General features: G+C 50.7%; 2 protein-coding genes across 2 annotated transcripts in view; one reads left to right on the top strand and one right to left on the bottom strand.

Annotated features, from left to right (window-relative positions):
• Window positions 1–6134, top strand: part of SNX30 (sorting nexin family member 30) — an 87124-nt gene extending 80990 nt beyond the window's left edge. The window contains exon 8 of the mRNA XM_004677951.2: window positions 199–6134. Within this exon, the coding sequence (XP_004678008.1) occupies window positions 199–258 (60 nt within the window). The 3' untranslated portion in view covers window positions 259–6134. The remainder of the gene's footprint in view (window positions 1–198) is intronic.
• Window positions 6135–9842: 3708 nt separating this feature from the next.
• On the bottom strand, window positions 9843–17842 carry SLC46A2 (solute carrier family 46, member 2). Its single transcript, XM_004677423.2, has 4 exons — window positions 16703–17842; window positions 14782–14865; window positions 14275–14431; window positions 9843–9949 (listed from the first exon to the last, which is right to left on the bottom strand). Exons 1-4 carry the CDS (start codon window positions 17835–17837, stop codon window positions 9892–9894), a joined length of 1434 nt encoding a protein of 477 aa, XP_004677480.1. The 5' UTR covers window positions 17838–17842; the 3' UTR covers window positions 9843–9891.
• Between the last annotated feature and the right edge of the window lie 2705 nt (window positions 17843–20547).

Raw genomic sequence — 20547 nt, 5'->3', positions numbered from 1 at the left:
TCCCAGGACTCAAACCCAAGCCATGTATTGATGGTCACTGTGTGCAGGCCACTGTCTTGTCAACTCTCCTTTGCGCATCATCCATGAAGGCTCCGTTCATGGTGACCCAGCAGGACGGCGGGTGAAAGGGTGGGACAGATCAAGAAGCTGAAATCTGCACCTCGGTGCTGACACGGTGTGTGTGTGTTGTCATTCCAGTGCCTCATGGCGTGGGAGTCTGTTATTCCACTGCTGCAGGAGAAGCAAGAGGCCAAGTAAGTTCCTTCTTGGGACAGAGACTCTTCTACTTACTACATGGGGTACAGCACCCCACACCGGAATGTCCCTGCTGTGCCACGGGTGGCACACTGGGAAGACAACCACAGAAACATCTCTCCTTTGCGTATTTTTTTCTCCCCCTCCCCTTCCTTTGTCCGACAGTTATTTTCAACTAGTATTTATTCCTGGGTGGGTCTGTAAGGCTATAATCATCTCTCAGCAAAAGAAGCATACCTCCATGTTGTGAAGGAGCCTGATGGAACACTATGACGATTCAAGACCCGGGGACCAAACCACCCTCAGGGACATTCTGCCCTCTCATGCCAGTCTGCTCTTCGGGACGTTGAGCTGCCTGTTGTGGGAGAGAGCCCGGACCCGCCTACACAGCAGCTCTTGCTTTCTTTGGCTCCCTGGTGGCTCTGGAATTGCCCTCAACGGGCACTGACTTGTCTCAGCCTAGAAGGAGGTTGGCACCTCTGTGCAACGTCCTTAATGTTCAGTGGCCTGTAACCAGTGAGCGTGGCCTGCCGCCTGCTTGCGACAAGGACACCTGTTTATGGTTTCTGGTTCAGACCATGCCGTTTTAATCCCTGCCAAGGCAGCGCGAGCAGGCCAGCCTTTTTGTCCTTATGCCTTGGGGAGCTGTGGGAGGGTTACTCCCTGGCCCCCCAAACATGTTTCTGACACTAGAATGCAGTAGATTGCAAACTGTCTTTGTGTAAAATGAAAAAAAAAAAAAGGTGCATTTTTTTCTCTGTGAAGTTCTTCAATGTTTTTCTTTGGCTTGTCAGATGTCATCAGACTAGGCTCGTCAAGGAGTGTCTGTGGTCTGGGTCAGCAGCACCCCGGTTGTTGAGACCGGTGGGCATGTACCAAACCTATCTCTGTCGTCTGCTTTGTGCAATTTGCCTTTACCTCACCAAAAATTCTAGCTTAATGTTTCCTGTGACGTCCACTGAGTGTATGGGCAGCTTGTTGGTGAGAGGCTAGTATGTTGTTACGACACCGTCAAGATTGGTAAAGTCAGTGTGAATGTTCCACATAAAGTGCTTTAAGTATTTCCTGGTCCGGAGGAAAGGTCAGCACCTGCACGGGCCTGCCGGGTGTCAGAGGCAGCCGCTCTTGGCTGCTGGCTAAGCTGGAAGCGTCGATCTGCGGCCTAACTCCTGAGGGCTGCTGGCTGCAGCTAACGTCTGCATGTCAAACTATGACCAGGTTTACTTTTCAAATCAACACAGACCAGGTAGGCCAAAAGGATCTGTCTTCTGGCTCATTTCTTCCCTCCCGAAGTAAAGCTACATGTAACTAATGGCCCTTCATCAGTTGCCATGCCCATAGAATCGTGTGGGGTGGGTTAATGGAACGGCCGTGCTGAGGTATCTGTCAGCAGGCCGCATGTGGAGGCCCTTGATACCCCTTCTGACCATAGACTTAACCTTGCATTAGCTACAGCTGGGAGGTTGATAAGTGGATGGTACAGAACAGTTTGGCTCTATTTTACCATCTCTGAAAAAGTTGCAGTTTAAAACATAACCTTGATAACAATCGGTACTGTTAGACCCCATCTGCAGCATCCAAATCCATTGATGTGCATTTTCAGTGTGGTACAATTAGAAATGTTTCACTAGGCAGAAGGGTAGGGACAGTCCCTCTGCCCCGAGGGACGAGTCAGTGTTTCATTCTACCTCTACATCGTGTTGGTGTGGGTCTAGATATGTGGTCCAGCCTGACAGAATCGGGGTGTGTCTAATACTGGGTTGATGGCTTTCTCGATACCTGGCAGAAGACCGGACTAATCCAGCAGCAAATACTCACCTTTCGTCAGGTGTGAAGCTTTGCCTTGTGGAAATGTGTTTTTAAAACGTCAGCATAAAGAATGCTGGGACCAGCGCCGGGGAGGGTACAGCAAAACCAGCATCTGTTGCTCATTGCAGCAAAGTCCAGGGGAAATCCAGGGACTTTTCCATGGAAGCATTAGCTGGGAAAGAAGGCAGCCTTTCAAAAAAAGTAAAAAAAAACAAAAAACCATCAAGTTCCATATGGAGAGGACACTGGGAGGCAGTCATTCACCCTCATTGTTGAAAGGATCTCTTGGGAATTTCTCTCTTTGCTTGGTCCTATGTGCCCTTCCTGTGCTTTAAGACACCAGAGAGAGAGATCACACTGAGCAAGGCAACTGGTCCCCAGCATTGGTAGCGGAGCTGGGAAGCAAGTGAATGGTACAGATTTCCTTGGAAAAAATGATCTTTCTAGAGAAGAGACTCTTGTCCCTTTCTTGACTGGTGTCTGAGGAGGGGAGGAGGCTGACCCAGAGGAAGGGACCTGTAATCCTCAAGGAGGCGCTTCAACCCCTCCCACCGCAAGGTGCCCTCCATCCCCTTGGGGGCTGGCAGCCCCAAGCCTTCACCTCTTCATGGATCAGCATAAAGGTGGTTCCCTATGAGAAGGTTAACTCAGAGACTTCTGTGCCAAAGAGGCCTCCCAGAGGCTTCCTCACCCTGTCCTTCTTGGCTCCGCAGAGTGGAGCTGCTGAGATCACCGGCTTCTCCCTAGTTTTTTATTTTCCAGATGTTGGCCTGGGGACACACCTGGCCTGGGCAGACAGACATAGACAGGTTTTGAGACTCAAGACTTAGCAGTCTTCGTGAATGTCATCCCTTCAACTGTCCCCGGGGACCTGGGGAGTGAAAGGCTTCATTCGGCCAGTTTTTAAAAAGCCAGGCGAGGGCTGAGGAGAGTTCTTAGAAACACAAAGATGCGAACGGCCCTGAAGAACGCTTGTGCGGATCTGAGCAGGTGAGCTCATGCCGCTCCTGGTCACACACTCCTGCCTCCCTTGGAAGGAGGAGCTGTTCAGTGAAGGGAGCAGGGAATCTGCTCCACAGCCTGGCTTGGGTTGGGTTTTATCCTTTAATATGGCTTCAGAGTGATTCCTGGTGAACTCAGGTCAAAGCGATTATGGAGGCCGTTGGCTCGTATTTCCTGGTGCTGCTGGTTGGCCTCACCAGGCACCTTTCTTGAACTGAAAAACAAAAACCAGCATGACTCCAGGGATCCTGGTGAATGAAACAGAAGCTTGTCTTGCCAAATCTCAGCCACACCCGGAGGGCGCTGCCATGTTGATAGGAATATGTTTTTCAGTTGCCATCTACATGAAGAAATTGAGTGCACACTTACTCCTTGTTTCTGGTGAGGCTGCCTCTAGTGATGGGACCACAGAAAGTCCTGCTTTAGGGAGGGCTTGATGGCTGAGCCACCGTCTGCAAGGGGGCTTCTCTCTCGGATGACATCAGCTTCAGAACGCCCAGAGTTCAATTGTGTTGGCCCTGCATTGCAGCTTTGACGCCGTGGGCTCTCTGGCTTGGCACCATTCATCAGACTGCAGAATAATCATCCCTTGTGCTTTATTCCAAGCTGCTGAGGCAGACACCAGCCAGGCCCAAGGCCTGTGTAGCCACATCTGTTTGGGTCTTGCGGTAGAGAGGCCTGGCCCTGTTCTGTCTCCCCTAAACAGTGCTTCTGCTCAGAAGGTGGGCCGCTTGTGGTCAGGGCAGGACACCCGAGTTCTGGACCCCACCTTAGACACATACTTTCAAGGTGTGTGGAAACTGGGTAACCTAATGAGAAGACTGGGGTAACACGTTGGAGCCACCCTCATTTACAAAACGATGCTGGGAATTTGGGTTGGCCGCCTACTTTCAAATGTCCACAGAGAGATCCCAGTGGAGACACGCCCGCGAACTTCTTAGGCACGCTCTTTTCAGAGGGCAGGTGGCGCTTAGCAGTACATTTGAAGAAAATTCATCCCTTGAGCCAGGTTTACAGATGGCGCTGGGTGTGTTGGAACTCTATTCCTTGTGGTTTTTGATGTTCAGTGAAAAGCCCAGGAACCTGATTTTCCATCAGCCCTCCCTGGAGCTGGTTTGTTTTTTTCGTCTGAAGGACCCCTGCTCTTTTCCGAGGCACACAGACTGCAACACCCACAGAACCCTCTAGGCTAGCAGGAGAGGGCTTAGTTGCAAAGGATTTGGCTGATCACCCTTAACCACTCATGTTTGAAATGCATTCCAGGTACGGCTATCTAATCCATTTGTGTGGCAGAGATTTTGTTATCCAGGTAATGATTACTGCTATAGATAGCCTGTAAATAAATACTTTGAAAGAAATGACTTTAACAAATCCACAAGAGACTTGGTTTGTTTAGCATCCTGTGTATTTTAACACTTGAAATCCAACAAATTCAGACTTTAAAATGTCACAGACTGTTAAAAGCCTAACTCGACCCTGAGATTTGTTCAACACCTATCAAAATACGCCTTACTCTTCAACGAGTGTTTTTTCGATTCTGGACAGAAAGTTTTCAGAAAGGAGTTCAGTCGTTCAGCTTACATGGTAAGATTTGACACAGGCAGTTCTCAGTCCTCTTCAGGAAAGACACAAGAACGTGAGGATCAGAATTAGGGATGCCTTTTGGGAGGAGAAAGCTGAGGACTGCTATTGCCAAATGCTATTTTTGATAATGTGAGGCAAACACAGGGACCCCGAAGTGTGTTTGGTTTGTCTGCCTTGAAGTGTGAAAGATGAACCCAGTAACTTCTGGCACAGGGCAACTGTAGAGGGCATGCAGAATCAGCGTCGGCAGCTCACACAGACACAAAGAATTCTGTAGGTTAGGCCCTGAGTAAAAGGTGTTCCCCGATCCCACAGAACAGCTTTATAAAAGATGCTGTGGGGACTCAGAGCAGCTTGTTTCAAACAGAAATTCTCCACAGGTCAAAGTAAATGCCAAAAACAAAACATACTGTATTGACTGAACAGAATTGTGTCCATTTTAACAGAGCCTTTAAGATGAGACCAGTGATTGTGTGTTGCACACATTCTTCCCACATCTACCCAGTCCCTACCAGGCGATACCGGGCTCCCTGTAGGCTGGTCAGAGCTGGTGACACCTGTTCACACCTGTTATGCCCCTGTTTGGCAGGCTGGTTTAGTTTCAGGCCAACCCTGTAGTCACAAATGATCCTGGGAGGATCATTTCCACTCTCCAGCGTGGAAATGGGGAGAGGAAGGTAGATTTCAAACAAAAATGTGAAATGTTATGATGAAGTGACAGCTGTGGAGCCAGGCCTTCATCAGATAACTAACCAGCAGCTCGCACGTGGCATGCTCACCTGGCCCTGAGTCCCGGCCTGTCCAGTAGACGCCCTTCCCCTGGTCCCGTGTGCCTGGTCCCCTGATGTCCTGGAGCTGGGAATGCCTTGAGAGATTATGTGCATCTGATATATTCCCATGAAGTCAACTGCCAGCAAACTTTCTAACTTGTATTTTAACAGTTGAAGAAGAGATTTAAAAACTTTTGCTTAAGTCATGTCCAAAGGATGGACTGTGCTTCTTATTTTTAGAAATCATTCTTTACATTTAAAATTTAAAACCCTCTGAGGTATGGATCAAGTCCTCCGTGTTCTCTATGTTGCCATTAAGCCAAATCAAAAGCTGTGAAAAAAAAAAAGTGTTCCCCAATGCGTGACCTGAGACGTGATTTACTTCCAATGGAGTCTTTGTTTTGTGATGCTACAAACTTCAAAAAGAATGTTACCTTCTTTCCCCTTGTTATGGAGCCCAGAGATTGTAAAGAGACAAAAAAAAAAGTTTCTGTTGCATTTTGACGCTGGCACAAGGTTTTTGTCCACTTTTTTTCATATATCTGTGTATAAAAACTTCTGTTCATTGTTTACTATGGGATTAGTATTACATTTTGAGGTAAATAAAAGAATTTGTATTGCTTGATAAACTATTAGCTTGTAAATTTGTAACGGTTTCTTTACCTCAATTAACTTAAAGGAATGGTCCAATAAACCTATAAAAGATGCTTTCTTTATCATGTGTGATGTCCTCATTTGTACTATTTCATGGGCAGGAAAAGCAGCTTGCCTTTTATTCCTATTTACTCTAAAGTGGTATCAGTTTGCCCACAAGAACAAGGATATACAAAGCAACTTGGAAAAATACATAATTGCATGGCTTTAATACTTTTTTGGAGCGAGTCCCGTGTTACCCTCCCATCTGACAAGCTGGCACAACTTGGGGAGATGAAGGAACTAGCTGGTGTCCTTGCATGATCATCTGGCTGGCACCAGCCCAGAGGGCTTCTTCCTAGACTATCCCAGAGCAAAGCACAGCATCCAGTCCAGTATTTCCTGACTTTCTGTCTTTTGCACTGCTATGAAGAAAGACACATCATGGCTGGTCAGAGTGTCTTGCAAACTACAGGCCAGATTCCTTGTTAAACTTACCTGATCGTAACAATGGACAGGAAACGGACTTAAATCAGTCAGGAGCTCGGCTTGTTGATAGAGGATATCTTTAATAGAAGCCTTATATAAAAAGGCAGCAAGGTGGGATGTGGGGGAGAGAGAGAGGCTTAGGATCAAATCTCAGCTTTCTACTTACCTAGCTACGTAGTTTGGAGAAAGTCACAGCTCTTGAGCTCAGCATTACATCTTTGAAATGAGGACACCCTTGCTGCTGAGAGAACTAGCAATAGTCTGGGTGTCTGCAGGTGACAGGCCCTTTGAGAAAACTCCACCTATGACTTGTTTAAATGTGGCCAACTTGAATGTGGAGGCATCTTCCGTAACAATCCTTCCTGGTGCTTTGTCATGAAGACTTGAAACTGCCCGTCATGGTTACCCATAGACACGAGGTAGTTCCTTCTGTAAGACGTTGGGGAGGACACACTGAGGATGGGCCTGTGGAGAAGCAAAGACTGAAAATTATAATCTACCTGGTAGGCTTTTCTTTTTAAGAAGAGGATGGAGCTAGTGTGCTGTCTGTGGTTAGACCACCTGAGTAGATGGCCAAAGTGACGGGAAGGAGTTGGTGCTGGAGTTTCTGTGGGGAGGGGGAGGTCAGAAAGGACATGGAGATTTCCAGCCTGGGAGCTGGGAGGTGAGGCCATTGACAGAGAAAGGAAATCAGGCAGGAGAAAAGTACAAAATACAGAAGGGAGGGGGGAGGCTTAGCTGATGGGTGGGGAGAAGAACAGTTTGCTTTGGGTTTATGTTGGAGGGAACTGGGTGAGGATATTGACTAGAAAAGAGTTTATTGTTAGAGAATTCTGGAGTCTTCCCGAGCAGACTCCTTAGGAAGGTTGGGTTTCTGGGGCCTCAAGAATTAAGTGTGCTCGGGGAGGAGGAGCCAGACTCAGCTTAAGGTCTTCAAATAGCCAGCCCCAGAAGATTAGGGTACAGGATCTTCATACTTGGGGCAAAGAAAGCACTGATGGTTGCCCTGGGTTTGAGTTGGGTGGGGCCCTCCGTACCTCTTACACTGATGCTCTGGCCCAGGAGCCACACTTGAGAATCCCCGGGTTAGAACATTGAGTGACTTGGTGAGAGGAGAAAAGTTTGGAAACTGCTGACCTGAGACCTTTAAGGTTAGGAGCCAATAGGAAGCCCAACTCAAGTGAGACCTGCAGGAGGCTGGCAGGGTCATCGTGGACAAGAGGACATTTTTTTTTTAAGATTTATTTATTTGTTCATACAGAACTGGGGTACAGGCCAGAGGCTCAGGGGCGGCAAGAGGCTTCACCAGAGACAGAGTGGGGTCAACGAAATACACTGCTGAGGGGAGCAGCGGGTGGGTCAGGAGAGGTCTGCCACGCCATGTGGTCACCTCCGGGGCAGGCGGGGATCGAACTCATGTGGAAGTGGCTTTAGCTTCTTTGTGCTGTGCTTTAACCCGCTGCGCCACCAGGGAGGGCCCAAGAGGACATTTCTTTAGCCGTTGAAAGCCAGCTTCCCGGAGCAGGAGTGGAAAGTCAGTGATGGAATTCACTGTGGATCGTGACCTGGGCAGGGGCTGGGTGGGGCCCAGGGGTCAGGAGGAGGGAGCAAACCACCACGGCTCTCGATGCCTCTCTGAGAAGAGGCCACATCTTCTACAGAAGACAAAGGCACTGCCTATTGTCTAGATGTAACCATGATGGCTTAAAATTTTTTAGGACAACATCCAGGAAGGATTGTTATGGGAAGAGCCGTCATCTTTAAATCGGCCACATTTAGGCATCATTCCCAGTTGCCTGAACTCCAAATCTGAGTCATTCCTGCGTCTGAACGTCCACCTGCCTCACCCTCGACAGTCGGCCCATCCCCGGCTGCGGCTGACAGCTAGCCTCCAATATCTCTCCAAGTGGCTGTGCTCTCCTCCACCCCCATTGCTTCTAGGCACTGCCAGCCCCCTCCTCCGCCCACCCCACCACTGCTGACCCCCTCAGGCCAGTCTCCCTCCGCCCTCCGCCTCCCACCAACTCAGCCTCCCGGCGGCTGGAGCGCCTCTTCGGAGATGCGATGCAAATACTCCATGTCCTCCAGAAAGCCTGTCAGCAGCGCTTATGTTGCTCTTGTGACTCCTGTCTCCTCTCACCGCTCTATCTCCCTGATACACCCCATCCCCCTTGGGCCCCTTCACAATGAGCTCCGGTATCTTGGAATATTTCATCTCCAACCTCCCATTTATTCTTTCTGCCTGGAAGGAGCCCTGGTTCTGGTCTCCTGGGAAGCCCTCCCTGCTGTCCCGTCCCCTCTGCTGCACCCACTAGACAGTGTCCCCAGCAGGGCAGTGCGATAGCAGCAGGCTGGCAGATGTCAGCACTTACAAGTGCTGGACCTTACTCCGTGTGCCTTTCCTGCCGAGGGAACCCACAGCTGGGATCTCAGTGCATTCGCTAGCTCCATGTGGTGCCCACTGTCAGAACTAGTTATAGAGGGGATCTGACCTGGGGAAGAAAGAGTCGCACACTGCTATGAATGTGGATTTTATTAAGAAGCGAATCTGCTCTTCTATATGTAAGTACAGTGGGCTGTAAAAATAAGTACTGCAAAACCAAGTGGCTCTTAGCATCCCTCTTCCCCTCTCCCTTTACAACACTCGCTTCAATCGTCCACTGAACGAAGTCTTTGGAATTTGCTTTTTAAAAAACAACAAAAATGACCCCCAAGCCAAGCGCCTGAACTCCTGACTCCCTGCCACAAGAGCTTGGGAAAGAAAGCAAACTTTTTCCTTCAAGGTTTTATTTTAATGTACAAAATATGGCTGATGTGCAGGGTTGGCAGGTTTTTCGAAACCTCCCCTTGGGCTGCTGGAAATAGGGGCTTTGGTTTGGAGAAGACGAGAAGTTGAGCTGCCACAGGCCTTGGGATCCATGGCCAGACCTCTGGGCTCCTAAAAGCGGCTGGTGCTCACACGGAGGGACCTCTCACGGCCCCTGTGACTAATCAGCCACGCCTGGGTGCCCTCAAAGACGGCTCCTGGAAGAGAAGGGGCCGCTGTCTGAAGCCCCTTCCAGTGTCTAGTGTGGCTGCATGTGTAGCTGGTGTCACCCTTGAGTTTGGTGCTCATGTTGCAGAATATAGTCTCTACCTAACAGGGCATCTGAAAGTTGAGAAAGTTCTTCTATCACCAGGAAAGTACTGTTCCCCACCCCCACCCCCAGATACCCCTGAACCATGGTAGGTGAACTCTGGAACTCAAGTGTCTTGGTAGTGGGGTACTTTGATTGCCAGTCCCGGCCCTTCGTCGGTCTTCTCAGGGCCCAGCCATCGCTGGTATGTCCAGCGCTCTGGGTCGGCACCTTCATTTCTCTGTGATGTCTCCATACTGCGACCACGAGGCTTGCTTATAGGCCCCTATGCTGTAAGAATATTCAACATAGAGAACTGTAAGAGGATGGTTGGGGCAGAGGCGTGTCATTTCCTGGCCACTGAGGGTGAGGTCACTAGCCACGTCCTCATCATTGCTACACTAGAGGCTCCATGCAGTGGGAAGACATGCCCAGGGGAGCTTCTCTCACGTCAGGATCGTTCCCCAACACAGTGAGTGCTTTGCATCTACCTACTGCTTTTCCTGGAAACTTTCCATATCACCCCTACCTGGTGATAAGCTCCCATATGCATCTCAGGGTCAAGATTTTTCTAATCCCAAGCAGAATTAGCTGCCTCATCTCTGCCTTTCCATAGCCCTTTATCTCCTCCATCGATCATATTGTTCCAAAACGTGTATAGATACATGGGTGCATGGGAACAAGAAGCTCTGTGCTGAAGTATCAGGTCTGCATGACCTTGGCCAGTCCTGCAGTCTCAGGGATCCTGGGTGTTCTCATTGTTTGATTCCCAGGAACCAGTGTGCTCAGTTGGAGCCCAGCAATTCCTGACTGCCAACTGGCACCTGGCGCTGCTGGAGGGTGGGAGCTTCAACCCAGCCCTCCTCAGGGAAAGTTCTGTGGAAACCTGCACTGATTTTCCACCTGCCCAGGTTCTACAGGACTCTAACAGGAAAGGAATTTTACCATACCTAAAATCAAACCCGCTTTATTACATAGCTGGCATGAGGGGAGTTCAGTCTTGGAGTCCTCTGGCCAGGACCCTGGGAGCTGGGGTTGCAGCCCTGAGTCTCAGCTACCCCAGGGAGAACCACATGCGCAGCTGGCCCCTGACTTCATAGCTACTTGTAGGCAGCTCTAGGGGATGGTGTGGGGGTAGCAGGGACCCCGGTTAGCTGCCACACTCTCCTGATAGATCCCTCACTCGTTAAACAAATGCCTTTGTTCCTTCTTAAGTATGTGGTGTTCTTGCCCCTCTGACTGTGACATAAGCATCTGGAACAATATCACTAAATGATCGCAGCTGTCAGGAAGGAAGCCTGGGTGCATGGGTAGAAGGCACTCATTTGGGTTGAGAAGGGTTTTCTTAAATCCCTGGAGAAGGAGTGTCCAAGAACACAACTGGTGATGGGAGCGTAGCAGGAAGAACGTGCGGGAGGCTAGGCCTAGAGCGGAGGGCGCAGAGTGCAGGAGGCTGGAGAGGTTGGCAGGGTGGCTGGTCCCACGTGAAACATCTGGGTTTTCTCCTAAGAGCATTGAAAGCCAAAGGCAGAGCTTTGAGCAGGAAACGAAGAGACCAGATTTAATCATTTAGTAAATTCCCTGGCTCCAGGGGATCAAGAGCTGCCATGGGGGAGGGGGGGTTCGAGGAGGTGAATTCAGTGGGTCACTGAGGTGCCTTGGATGAGGGGATGCTGCAGTGAGGGGCAACAGGAATGGCAGAGTGGAGGTAACTTCTGGAGGTGGAATCCATGAGGTCCGATGGGGAGGTGGTAGGAGAAGGTGAGAAAGAGGACATTGGTGGCTCAGATTTCCATTCTAGGAGAGGGGGTGCCATCTAACGAGATGAGAAGACTGGAGGGGGGGGCAGGCTCAGGAAACACCAGGGAAGGTGGGAAATCAGTGATAGCAAGTCTCCACAAAGCTTTCCCTGAGAAGAAGCAATTTGGGCAATTTCAATAATTCAAAGTTTTAAAGGTAGTTTGCTTAGAGACTGTGAAGAGACAACCCAGAAGAGAAGCCCCCAGAATTCTCCCATCTGGAGGCTTTTACCAAAGAAGTGACCAGAGAGGTCACCAGGAGGGAAACCAGGAGACTGGCAGTGATGAGCACCCCAAGGACAGAGTGACCAGCTGTGCTGGGGGCTCAGGGGGAACAGGGGTGAGGAATGAAGTGTCATTCATGGTTTCAGTGAGAGCTCTGGATTGGGGCAGGCAGGTGAACAGGAAAGACAGCACAAGCAGACTGGACTCTGTTCACGACGGGTTAAAGGGAGGGAGCAAGGGAGCCACAGCCCCTTCAGTGTGAGTTTGATTGGCCTGCCCCCCCAACCCCCCACCCCTGTGAGCCACATGGTGGGCAGACCTCTCCTGTCTCCCGCTGCTCCCCTCAGCAGTATACTTCGTTGATCCACCTGTTCTTCCCCCTACTCTGTCTCTGGTGAATCCTCTCACCTCCCACACCTCTCACCTGCACCCCAGTTCTGTATGCATAAATAAATAATTTTTTTAAAAATAGCAAGAGGAGTGAGAAGGTGGTAGGTGAGGTGTCAGTTCCGGTTGGCAGAACTCAGGAGAGGGCAGTTGACCAGGGCAGTGAGTCTCTCTAAGGGGATGAGAGCAGGCGCCCAGACCTGGTGACATTCCTAAGCAATGCCAGGTAGTGGAATCAAGCCACTTCCTGGGTCCAAATCCTGTCCCTGCCTCTCACTCGCTCTATCACCTCTGGTAAGTGACACAATATCTTAGAGTCTCCGTCTCCTCACTTGCAAGATGGAAATAATAATAGTAATTAGCCCAGGGGATTGTTTGGGAAGATTAAATTAATTAAATGTATAAGATATTTTAAACAGTGCATTTTACTCAGTAAGGGCTGTTTAAGTGTTTGCTATTATAATCATTACAAAAAGGTGTGGGAAGGAGAAGAACGGAATGGGCTCAAAAGAATGAGCTTTGTAGATTTCCTCTGGGGACGATGAGGCGATTCTCCCTGGCGTCTGTCTGTTCTACGCAGCACCAGGCAGTAGGTGAGCGCATGCGTGCTGGGTACAGCGGGTTATGGAGGGGCAGAGCCACGCAGTGACTTCTCAGCATCTCCTTACTGCATGTAAGCAGGAATGGGTAGTTTCTCGAAGTAACATGAAATTGGCTCACTTGGGTCACAGGGATGGGACCACTGTTTCTTCTTGCAGACGGGCTGCTGGCAGCTCTGACCCATGGACGTCTCCTCCCAGCCTCCCGGCTCTGAAGTGTCCTCCTGGGTTTTAATGTGGTCAGGATAAGCCGCTTTGTGATCTGAAAGCTCTACTAGTTCTTTTTGTTGTTCTCAGTGACAGAGAGTCCATTCTTGGCCTTAGCTAGCAATGAGAATTTTTCACGATCTCATTGATTTAGTAACTTTGTGGAAGGGAAGGATAGGGGAAATACTTTCTACCAGAGAGTCTCAATCTTGGATGTGCATTAAAATAACATGGAGAGCTTTTAAAATTCCTCTGCCTACGCTGCACCCCAGATCTACTGACAATCTCACTGTAGGGGCTGGAGAGCCAGATACTCAATTTTACATTCTCCGGGTGATCCCAATATGCAGTGACTGAAGGTTATTTGCACTTTGCACTCATCTTTCTACTGCTAAGTACTACAACCACTCCTTTCTCCTCTGATGAGAGTGATACAGGCATTTCAGGACAAGGACAAAGCTGTTCTAGCTCCTGTGGTGGCCGCTAGCCACACTGGCCACTGACACTTGATGGGCATTCAAATAGAGTCCAAATTAAGCAGCACCATTAGCATAAAATACATACCACATTCAATTTAGTTTTAAAAAAACTCATTAATTTTGTAACCTATTTGCATGGTAAAATGACATTGGGTCAAACCAGATATTAAAATTAATTTCACCTGTTGTTTTCTCATGTTTAAATGTGGCTGTTGGAAAACTTAAAGTCACATCTGTGGCTGACACTTGTGGCTTGCAATGTATTTCCAGTAGACAAGTTCAGCTGAACACACTTCATGAGGCCCATTGTGGTGATGAGGGACTAGCGTATGCACCCAGAGGCTGGGAGCATCTCTCTTTTGTTCCTAAGCCTCGCCCCCACCCCGCCTCTTAGCTGCCAGACTTAAGTGTACATCTTGGTGTGTAAATCTCCCAGAGAGGTCAAGAGAATTGCATAAGTTATGGGGAGCTCACTCAGTCCTGGGGCCAGCAGTTTTCAGGGGCACTGACCACAGTGCTAAGCTGTGGGAGAGCGTGGGGGGAAAAGTTCTTAGAAGTGTGACAGGATGAGTCTCACTTAAATGGAGCTAAACAGAAGCCTGAGTGGTTCAAGAGGATTTCTCATTGCAGCCTCAGATTATAAGGAAGTATAGCAGGCCCCTATAAATAAATCATATTACAAAACTGTCAGGAAGTGAGCCTCCTGGTTGGGGCCCTCTGTTCAGTACTCTGACTGGGGAATTCCAGATTATTCTTTTGGGGAAGCAATAATCCAGAGGGCTTTTCCTTGGTAAGAGAGACCCCACTACCCAGACCTCATTGCCTAAAACTGTACTTCATGATAATGAGCTGGGGGTGATCCAACAGTCTTGCCTGAGCCCCAACTCTGACACAAACCACAGCAGCTGTTCCTTTCTTACCCAATCGGGATGATGGCCATGAAGGAGAGAAAGGATGAGAGAACAAAGCAGGTGCCCACAAACTTTTCCATGGTGAGCTGATAGATCTCGTTAAACAGTATGGATGTCACCACCCACGTCAGAGCCAGGGACAGCTGCAGGATGACAAACACCTTTCCTGTGGGAGGAACAGAAGTTACCAAGAAGGCACGTTGCTGTTGTCTCCATGTTGCCTGCTAGCTTTGTCTCTGGGGAGCTCTCACCCTCCTCAGGACTCCCTCTAATCTTCACAGTTCATGTCACTGCCTCCTGCTCCAACCTGTGAGCTTTTCCTGCGGCTCTTGGGTGGCAGCTGACTGAGACGCTCCCTCCCTCCTGCCCTGGGTGGACAACTATGAGCTCCTGTTGAACTCCAGGCTGCTTCTGGAGCTCTCAGGTATCTTCCGCAAGCCCAAACCTGTGCCTCAAGCCAAGCGGCTCTGGAAGGGCCCAGAGAGAGAGAGAGTGGCATAGGGCTTCCAGACTCACCATAGGAGGAGCCCTTTATGAGTTTGGAGATTGCTGACCGGATGGTTGTGATGGGGATGAGGGCAAACAGCATAACGGCCCGTGCTGGAAAGGAATCACATGGGAAAAGCTCATGGTAGCCCAGGCTTGGCCAATGAGTCAGGCCAAAGTCTCCTGCTGAGCCCTCTCCCCACACCCCCACCCTCACTGGGTGTCCTGCCCTGGGAGAAGTGGTTTCTCCAATGGCAGCCTGCAGCCCTCCTGGACCACACAGACTCCCCCCGTTCTGACAGAGCTGGAGACCGCCTGCCAGGTAGCGGGCATGGTTGGCATGATGATGGATGGTGAAGTGTGTCTGTAGTGGCAGAGTTAAGGGAAATGGCCCTGATGTCACTGAGAGGTATCTGCTGTCGCCACTCAAAACGCTTCTGGGAAATGGTCCCAGGAGCTTTGGGAAACTCCACCCAGAAATATCTGCCACCAATACAACTGCCACCCACCCTCCTCCCCTGTGGTTCTACTATTTCTCCCTTTGCAGTGTGTGTGTTGCATACGTGGGGTGGGTGAGGGGAGACGTGGTGGTAGGGAACGGGAGGGGGTGTCCATCTCCCCAGGAGCTGGCCAAAAGCAATCTTGCCATTTTGTTAGGTATTTTTTCTGAAGGACAGCCTTGAGAGTGATTCCTAACATGATGACCACTGGCCATGTGTGGCTGTTTAATTAAAATAGAACAAATTAAAATAGAATAATTTAAAACTCAGTTCTTTCTTCAATTGTTTGATATGATTCATGGCTACAGAACTGAGATAGAACATTTCCATCATTATAGAACGTACTAGTATAACTGGTCTGCAGTTCTCCTCTGGTGGTTGTCTGACTTGTGTCTTCATTATGGAAACTTCATTTTGTTTCCTTGAGGGAAGGTTTTACATTGGTTGTGGGAGAATTTGTGGAGAATTTTTATCCATGTTTTAAAGGCTTTGCTTGGCCCCAACAGCAGATTCATTCCTTTAAAATTATGCTTCGGCCCTCCCTGGTGGCGCAGCGGGTTGAAGCGCAGCACTGAGAAGCTAAAGGCCACTTCCGCGTGAGTTCGATCCCCGCCTGCCCTGGAGGTGACCACATGGCGTGGCAGACCTCTCCTGACCCGCCCGCTGCTCCCCTCAGCAGTGTACTTCGTCGATCTGCCTGTTCTGCTCCCCACTCTGTCTCTGGTGAAGCCTCTCGCCGCCCCTCAGCCTCTGGCCTGTACCCCAGTTCTGTATGAATAAATAAATAAATCTTTAAAAAAAATAAAATAAAATTATGCTTCATTCCCTTAAAATTGAATAGAATCCCAAGCCCATCTTTTCCATCCATCCATGGTCATCTCAAAGCTCCTGCTACTGATTCTGGCCACCACTGGCCACCTCACTCTTTTTTTTTTTAAGATTTATTTATTTATGCATACAAGAACTGGGGTGTAGGTCAGCTATGTGGTGGGTGAAAGGGATCACCAGATATAGAGTGGGGAACAGAACAGAACAGGTGGATCTACTGAAAAACTGAGGGGAACAGCAGGTGAAACAGGAGAGGTCTTCAGTGCCATGCAGGTCAGCTCCCTGGCCAGGGATCAAATTATGCTGCAGTGGCTGCTGGTAGCTTCATAGTGCTGTGCTTTAACCCGTTGTGCCACCAGGGAGGCCCCACCCCACTCTTGACCTCATTCTGGGAGTTCCTTCCCAGACACCCTTCTGGGATCATTTCAATGGGTGATAGAGTTAACACAGCACACAGCACAATACCAGTAGGTCAAGTTCACAATATCCTGTCCCCCTCATACCCCCTAGGTAGCAGTGCTCTCCCTGGTGCTGACCCTGGACCCCAACATCCCTGGTGTCAGCCCCCCAGGACACAGGAGGCCAGCAGTGCCCTCATCCTCCCTCCCCAAGCCCAGACTCACCGATGTAGAACATGTATGTCTCTTTCACAAAAGCCATGAGGAGGGCTCCGGACCCGAAGGAGACCATCCCAATCATGATCATGGTGGTGTCCCGGAAGCAGCGGGAGAAGGCCAGCACGCCCAGGAAGCTGGTGATGAAGATGGTGTACCCCGCAGCCATGCCGTAGCCCACCTGAACCTGGTTCCAGCTGAGAGGCTTCCTTAGCACAAAAAGTGGCATCACATCCACCGTGCCCACCACGGCCAGTTCATATATGATGGCACCCACAAAGAGCAGGGCAATGACAGTTTTTTGGGGCTTGGCTTTGCTAGGAGCTGGAAGGTGCCCTGCCTCGCTCTGCTTGTGGGGCTGATCTGGGTCCAGGGTGCGGTATGTGCCAACTGTGCCACACACGGAATCCACCGAGGACAGTGCCTTGCTGGGCTTGGCCACCGACACAGGCACCTTCAGCACAAAGAGGCTGTAGAAAAGGGCAAAAGCCGCGCAGCTCACGCTGCAGGCCGTCAGCACCAGGCCGTGCCCGGAGCGCCCAGTCATCTGCTGGAAGAGATGCCCCGATGCCATGCTCCCGCAGAAGCCCGCCAAGCCCAGGATCAAGTCGATGAGGATGAGACGCACAGAGCGGTGGCCCTCGGAGGAGCCCAGGGACCCCAGGGCCATGACCCCCGACCAGAAGGCGGAGAAGCCACCGCACAGCCCGCCGATCGCTGCCGCCCCGTACAGCACCTCCACCGGCCAGTCCAGCAGCACCTTGAGCAGCAGCCCGAGACGCGAGAGCAGGAAGCCCAGCAGCGACACGCAGATGGAGATCTTGCGGTGGTAGCGGTCGCTGAGCCAGCCCAGCCCGTAGGCAGACAGCAGGGGCGTCAGGCCCGCCAGCAGGTTGTAGAGGATGTAGAAGTTGGAGATGGCTTTCTGCTGTTGGTCCTCCGGAGACGCCCGGGGGGACGAGCTGGCACTGTGGTTGGAGAAGACCCCCGGGCTGTTGCCGAACGACTCCTTCACCACCAGCAGCAGCCCTGCGTCGTACAGGGACACGGCCAGCTGGGTCGACGCCACCACGGGCTCGATCCAGGTCCTCACCTGCAGGCGAGGCAGGGAGCCTCTCCGCGAGCAGGCGGCCCGGGTGCCCATGTAGCCTCTGTCCGGGGCAGGGCGATGCAAGGCGCTTCCTCGCGGGAGCCCCAGAGGCGAGAGCAGGTGAGCGCGGTCACCGGGGCGCAGCGGAGCGAGGCGAGCGGAGCCGGGCGCCGGCGCGTGTGACTGCAGCCAGTCCCAGGGCCCAGTGACGCCCCGACCGCGGCCACTCCTTCCAGGACCAGAAAAGCCGCGCCCCGCCCCCGGCGGCCCGGCAGCGGCGCTGGCGACCGCCCAGGGAAGCCGCGTGCAGGAGAGAAGCCGAGAGTCTCGGCCCGGGCGTCCCCGCCCTCGGGCCGCGCGGTCACGCTGCTCCAGCAAGCGCGGCCGCCGAACGAGGACCGAGGTGTCCTCAGGAGGCAAGCCTGGACCTCCCGCAGGTCGCCTAGGGGCTGAGGCCCCGCTGGGAAGGAACCCTTGGGCCTGGGCCAAGAGCAACATTCTGCTGGTCCTGGAAGGGCGGTTTGGGCGAGGACGGGTGCCCGGCATCAGGGCAGGCTGCCAGGTTCCACTTGGTGGGCTTAAAAGCAACCTATCATTTGGCAGGTAGCTGGGTGGCATGTCAGCAGCGCTAGTATTTCTTGGAACCGGATTTCAATTCGAAGTGGGGCTGTTGAATGGCATGGCAGTTCTACCTGAATTTTTTTGAGGAACCTCCATACTTTTCCTATAAGGCCTGCTCCAGTTTGTATTCCTACCAACAGTGCACATGGTTCTAATTTCTCAGATCCTCACCTATACTTGCAGGTTCTGTTTTGCTAATCGCCATTCTGGCAGGTGTGAAGTGATAGCTCTTTGTGATTTTGATTACATTTACCTGGGGATTAGTGACCATCAGCATTCTTACAGTCATGTATATGCATGTATGTCTTCTTGGGAGAAATGTCTATTCAAGTCTTCGGCCATTTTTCCATTGGGTTATTAGTTATTTTTTGGTTTGGCTTGGCTTTACAGTTGAATTTTAGCAACTCCTACATGTCCAGTCCCTTCAGGTGCAGACAATTCTGCCTTTTGCAAAGAGAAACACCCAGTTAGTTTTCTCATTAACTTGTGCCCTGTGGAGCTGACCTGGCAGCCCCCTCAAAGCCCTTCTTCGCTCTCGAAGCTCTCTCAGCTCTTTCTTCTTCGCTCTCACCTTGGTAAGTTTCGCTTCACCCAGGCCCTGTCTGCCTCCCCAGCTCACTCCTAATCCGGTTTAGCCGCAGCCTGCAGCAAAGCAGTCCAACCAGCCTGTCCCTTGTAGGGGCAGAGACTCCAGGGGATCTGAAGGTCGTGGGGGAAGATGGCATTCAGCAATCGACAGGACGTGAGGAAAATAGCCTGAGCCAGGCTCTGGCCACTTAACTGAGGATCCGCCTATTCTTGGGAGCACAGGCCCTAGAAGACAAATTTTATCCCCTGGGGGAATGTCCAAGGAAACTTCAGGGAACACAGAGATTCTCACCAGGGCAGGTCTTGTAGGAATGGGGTCATCAAGAGGCTCACCAGCCTGGCATCTTCCAGGCCTGGGACCTGGCATCACGTGACTCCGGAATGTGCTAGACCTGGCCAGTTGTTGTTTCTCCCCTTTAGGCTACTATGATTGGATCATATTTTACCATGCTTCCCTTCATGGGTGAATGCAGAACCCCAATTGGTCTGCCTGGCTGGAGTTAAAGCCTGGTTATTCTCTGTGGTCCAAGCCCCCAGCAGGGCATCGTCTCTGAGCCAGGTTGAACCCTGACACTGCCACTTCAGGGTCTAGCCCAAGGTGGGTGTATTAAGGTGCAGAGGTTAAATGCTCTTGCCTTATAATGTTGAACATCACACTAATTGAGCAAAAGAGCAATAAAAAAGTCACAGCTAACTATCACCAGCCGTATGTATGAAGCACTTTATATGAATGTGTGAATTTTATCTTCCCATGTCCCCAATGCACAGAGAAACTGAGGCCAGAGAGGTTAAGAAGTTTACACAAGATCATATAGTTAGCAAGCTGGGGAGCCGGCTAGGGAAACAAACTTTGAAAGCTGGCAGCTTTCACATACGGATCATGGGGAGTTTTATTTCAGAGTGTCCTCTCAACCAACATAGGAACATGGGCAGAGGAAAAAAAAACCATAATTGTGATGACATTGCTGTTGATCAACAATATATTGCATACATGGAGAGGAAAAAGAGGAGTGGATGGGACTTACTTATTAAATGTATATCCAGGCCCTTCACAATCAAGTAGGAAATACTTTCATCTTCTTATCGGAATATCCAAATATCTGAAAAGAACAGTCTTTGTTTGGGAAACACTTTGATCAGTGAGGAGGTGAAATCCCCAGGCTTGGGTTTCAGCTGTGGAGGAGGATCCAGAGAGGAGGGGTGGATGTCTCTGTGGTGAGTCAAAGAGAAGAACTGGTCTGATGCTCTTGAGGGAGGGGCAGAGGAGGGGAGGGAGGGGGAAGAGGGAGGGAGGGACAGCAGGGAGACGGAAGGAGGTGGAGGAAGTGACACAGGCTGTTGGAGGGAAAGCCCAGGACAGAGAATCCCCTGGTGTGAGAGCGAGTTTAGAGGCCCCTGCTGTCCAGACAGGACTCCAAATCTAAGGTGTCTAGGAACCTCTGATAAGGGTTTTCTTTCTTTCTTTCTTTTTTTTAAAGAGTTATTTATTTATTCATTCGGAACTGGGGTTACAGGCCAGAGATGTGGAGGATGAGAGGATTCACCAGAGATAGAG

This window comes from Condylura cristata, unplaced genomic scaffold (genome assembly GCF_000260355.1).
Source record: "Condylura cristata isolate star-nosed mole 26May11 unplaced genomic scaffold, ConCri1.0 scaffold00006, whole genome shotgun sequence".
NCBI lineage: Eukaryota > Metazoa > Chordata > Mammalia > Eulipotyphla > Talpidae > Condylura > Condylura cristata.
Note: the sequence above shows the minus strand (reverse complement) of the source record. Positions and strands in the feature narration are given on the sequence as shown.

Bases quoted from the DNA above. Each gene is read 5' to 3' on its own strand.
- SLC46A2 (XM_004677423.2), bottom strand. From the start codon at position 17,837: ATGGGCACCCGGGCCGCCTGCTCGCGGAGAGGCTCCCTGCCTCGCCTG. The intron at 14,432-14,781 runs GTGAGTCTGGAA...TTCCTCCCACAG, and splicing joins CATAAAGGGCTCCTCCTATG to GAAAGGTGTTTGTCATCCTG. The intron at 9,950-14,274 runs GTAAGAAAGGAA...ATATTCTTACAG, and splicing joins ATGGCCATCATCCCGATTGG to CATAGGGGCCTATAAGCAAG.